Raw genomic sequence first — 3,377 nt, forward strand, 5'->3', positions numbered from 1 at the left:
TGTGTCTCCAAATGTTCATTGTTTGTCCGTCCATTTATTTGTCAGCTGCTGCAGTTGAATTCCTCCCACGCCGCAGAGCTGGACGCTGCACGGACGACACACGGCGAGCTGCAGGACAGACTCCGGTCGGCGACCTCAGAGGTGCTGCAGCTGAGGAGCTCCGTGATGCAGGTGTCTGCAGAGAGAGACAAACTGAGGGAGCAGTGCAGGTGCCACATTAGAGCTAAAGAAGGAGCCTTTAAACCGGCCGAGTCATTTTCAGTCCACTTCAGGTTATTGTTTGTTTATATTTCAGCCAAATGGGACAGGCGTTCGAAGCACAATCAGCAACACTGCACGGCCTCAGGAATTACATCGGCCAGCTCGCCCCAGAGAGACAAGAGAAGGAGCAATTAAACCGAGCCGTGGAGGTGGAGACATTTTTAACCCTATTGATCGCCATCAGCCGCCATTGAATGTTTGCATAGGAAAGACTTTAAAAAGCTGTCACTGAGTGGAGGAGACAGTGTAGATTGTTCTGTGTCCAGGTCTGTTGGTCTGATGTTTGTCTGTCTCACAGAGACTGAACTCAGAGAAAGCAGATCTGCAGATGACGGCTGAACTCTTGACCATCAGGCTCAATTCTGTGAATGAAATCCTCTCCCTCCAAGAAGAGAGACTGGTGAAGAAGGTGGGTGAGCTTTTATTTAACCAGAAATAATGGAACTCTGTGGAAAAAAAGTGTCTCAACAACACAATGGAACAATAGCTGCACAAAAATTGTTCTTCTAAAATAGGGGCCATATTTGTGTGTGTGTGTGTGTGTGTGTGTGCTCCAAAAGACCCTGACAGAGCCACGTTTGAAGCCTGGATCTGAAGGCCTTCTTCTGCTGAAGCTCTGGAGAGAGAAAGTCTTTAAGTTGTGTGTTCAGCTTCGTTCAAAGGACGTTGAACTGAGAAGAGAAAAAGACAAACTTCTTTCAAAGGTAAAAAAACAAAAACCAACCTCTTGTTCATGACTACAGTTCCACAGCCGTGTCCAGTGGGTCTGAAGCTGTGTCTGAATGTTCCAGTTTACATCCCTGGAGCAGCAGCTCCAGCAGGAGCAGCACCGGGCCGCCGTGCTCCAACACACCGTGGATGACAGGATAGCTGAGCTGGACCTGGAGAGAGTGGAGAAGGAGGTTAGTTCCTGAGCTCCTGATGGGATTTACGTGGCTGTCTGAATTTTTGATGATGCACAATAAATTTGTGTCTGCTTAGGAAAGTGATAAACACTTTCACCCGAGCAGAAGATGCTGACTGTGTGAAAGCGTTGCTGGATCCTCGGAGCAGTGAGGGTCTAAAGACCAGCAGCCGGTCACACAGCTCCTCTGAAGACTGTGTGTCAGTGTACGATCGTCCTAATCGTTCTCCTGGATGTGTGTTTCTCACTAACAGACAATGAAACGAGACTTGGCTCAGGCGCACAAAGAAAATTCTCAGCTGCAGTTACGCTGTGAGAAATCAGAGGCCGAGGGGAAAATGCTGACAGAAGCGGTGCACAGGTGATTCAGATAAAAGGAGCTAAAGTCCAAACGGTTTTTTTTCTTTGTCTCCAAGTGTTCTATTAAAAATAATTTGGTCCATGCCTCACAGATTCAGGCTGGCGTTTGAAGGCAAAGTGGCGGAAGTGGACGCCGCTCAAACACGACTCAGCACTTTGACCCAGAGGCTGGCGTTCGCTCACAGACGAGTGCAGACGATTCAAGGTGTGATCACGGGGTGAACTTCAGCTTCTACACCTGTTCTGTCTAATGCAGAGTTGACGGTTCTGTGTGTTCGTGCTCTACAGGTCTGTTAATGAGACGAGCGGCTCTGCAGGAACTACATCAGGCCGGGAAAGAGACCGAAAAGACTTCTGACAGGTACGAAATAAATCTACACTGAAATCCTGGAATCCTGGAATTGGTTAGACCTCTGGACCACAAACACGATGTTAAATATTTTCTTTATATCTGTAGGTGTGAAATATGTTTTTTTTAATATTCTGTTATTGAAACACGACTCGTTTCTTCTGACTGTGTACGTTTGAAAATGAAAATTTATGATGAGGTGCAGGTTTCATTAAAAAATGATTAAAAGTTTTTAAATGAAATCCTGAGTCGTTTCAGACGTAGAGAATCAATTCTGTTGACATTTAACTCCAACAGTTAAAGCACTTCCTCTGCAGCTCTTTCATCATTGTTGCAGAATTGTCACTGATGCAGTTTCCACAGTAACTGAACTTCACACCTCAGTACTGCGGTCAAACACAGACATATCTGTTACAGCCTTGTTTGAAGAACAACATGTATTGAGTGGTGTAATCAATATTGTTATGTTTATACGACGCTACTACTTGGACAGCATCGGTTTATCACAATAAAGCAGCTGTAGTGGTGGTTACACGGGGTAGAAAACTCTGTTCTCTCTCTCTCTCTCTCTTGTTTTTCTCTTTGGTTTCCTCTGCCGTCTCGTCTTCAGGCCCCCGCTGTTGCCGGAAGTGTTGACATCAATCAGCTGCTCGCGCACCAAAAATCTTATTGGGCCCCGAAGAAGCTAATTCTTTATAAAATGCATCGATGATAAAAAAAAAGGCAGGATTTTTTGCGACGAACTTTTTGCTGTAAGTTTAACGTAACTCGTTCTTTTTTATGAAGTTGAGATCGTGTAGTTCCCAGACAGTGACATGAAACGATAACCGTGTTCACCTTACGGCCTAATACCTTTAACAGTGACGTTGAATCGGCTCCTCACTGAAGAACCACTGCGCTCGGCTGGTACACCGCCATTACTTTGACCACGATCTAAACCCAAGACGAACATTAAAAACAGTTTTCTAAAGTTTTAAAGTTAGCGAAAAAAACTCAATTGCACTCACAGTAAAACAGACTTACCGGTTTAAAGATGGCGTCGTGGGTCATTCACTGCGTAGTATTTGCTCTTTTCTGCCCCGACGCCCTGTAAACATTTCACAACACTCTGTCCAAAAGTTTCATTTCCGGTGAAAAAAACGTCACAAGCGTCCTGCACGTCCTGATTGGATAACGAGGCGCATTCGTGCCCTTGAGAAGCGGATGTGCCTGAGTCTCATGCGCCGGATCCGGAAATAAGGATCGTACAACGTATTCCTATTTCCGTTATACAAACGTCCTAATATCAGCGCGCCCCCTACAGTGGACCACTGACATTCACATTCTTTTTTAGTTTATTCTCTTAGAACTTTTTATTTGATAGAAAGAGCGTGCTTTGACGACTGTACAGAGATGAGTGCAGCACAAATATAATTTTGACCTTCAGACGCCCCCTTGAGGTGATGCAGAGTACTGCCTGCCTCCCCTGCTGATTTTTCTCTGCACTTTCTTGTACGATCAGCA

The 3,377-nt window shown here is 45.4% G+C and overlaps 1 protein-coding gene across 1 annotated transcript; it reads left to right on the top strand.

Annotated features, from left to right (window-relative positions):
- cchcr1 (coiled-coil alpha-helical rod protein 1) lies at positions 1-2,578 on the top strand (the record flags this gene model as incomplete). The annotated part of the gene is made up of 8 exons (XM_025065858.1): positions 1-209; positions 296-410; positions 560-670; positions 822-965; positions 1,053-1,163; positions 1,420-1,526; positions 1,618-1,730; positions 1,814-2,578. Coding segments are annotated over 8 exons (1,005 nt in total), but the record flags the coding sequence as incomplete, so codon positions are not given.
- Positions 2,579-3,377: the final 799 nt, after the last annotated feature.

Source organism: Cynoglossus semilaevis, chromosome 19 (assembly GCF_000523025.1).
Source record: "Cynoglossus semilaevis isolate Cse_v1.0 chromosome 19, Cse_v1.0, whole genome shotgun sequence".
NCBI lineage: Eukaryota > Metazoa > Chordata > Actinopteri > Pleuronectiformes > Cynoglossidae > Cynoglossus > Cynoglossus semilaevis.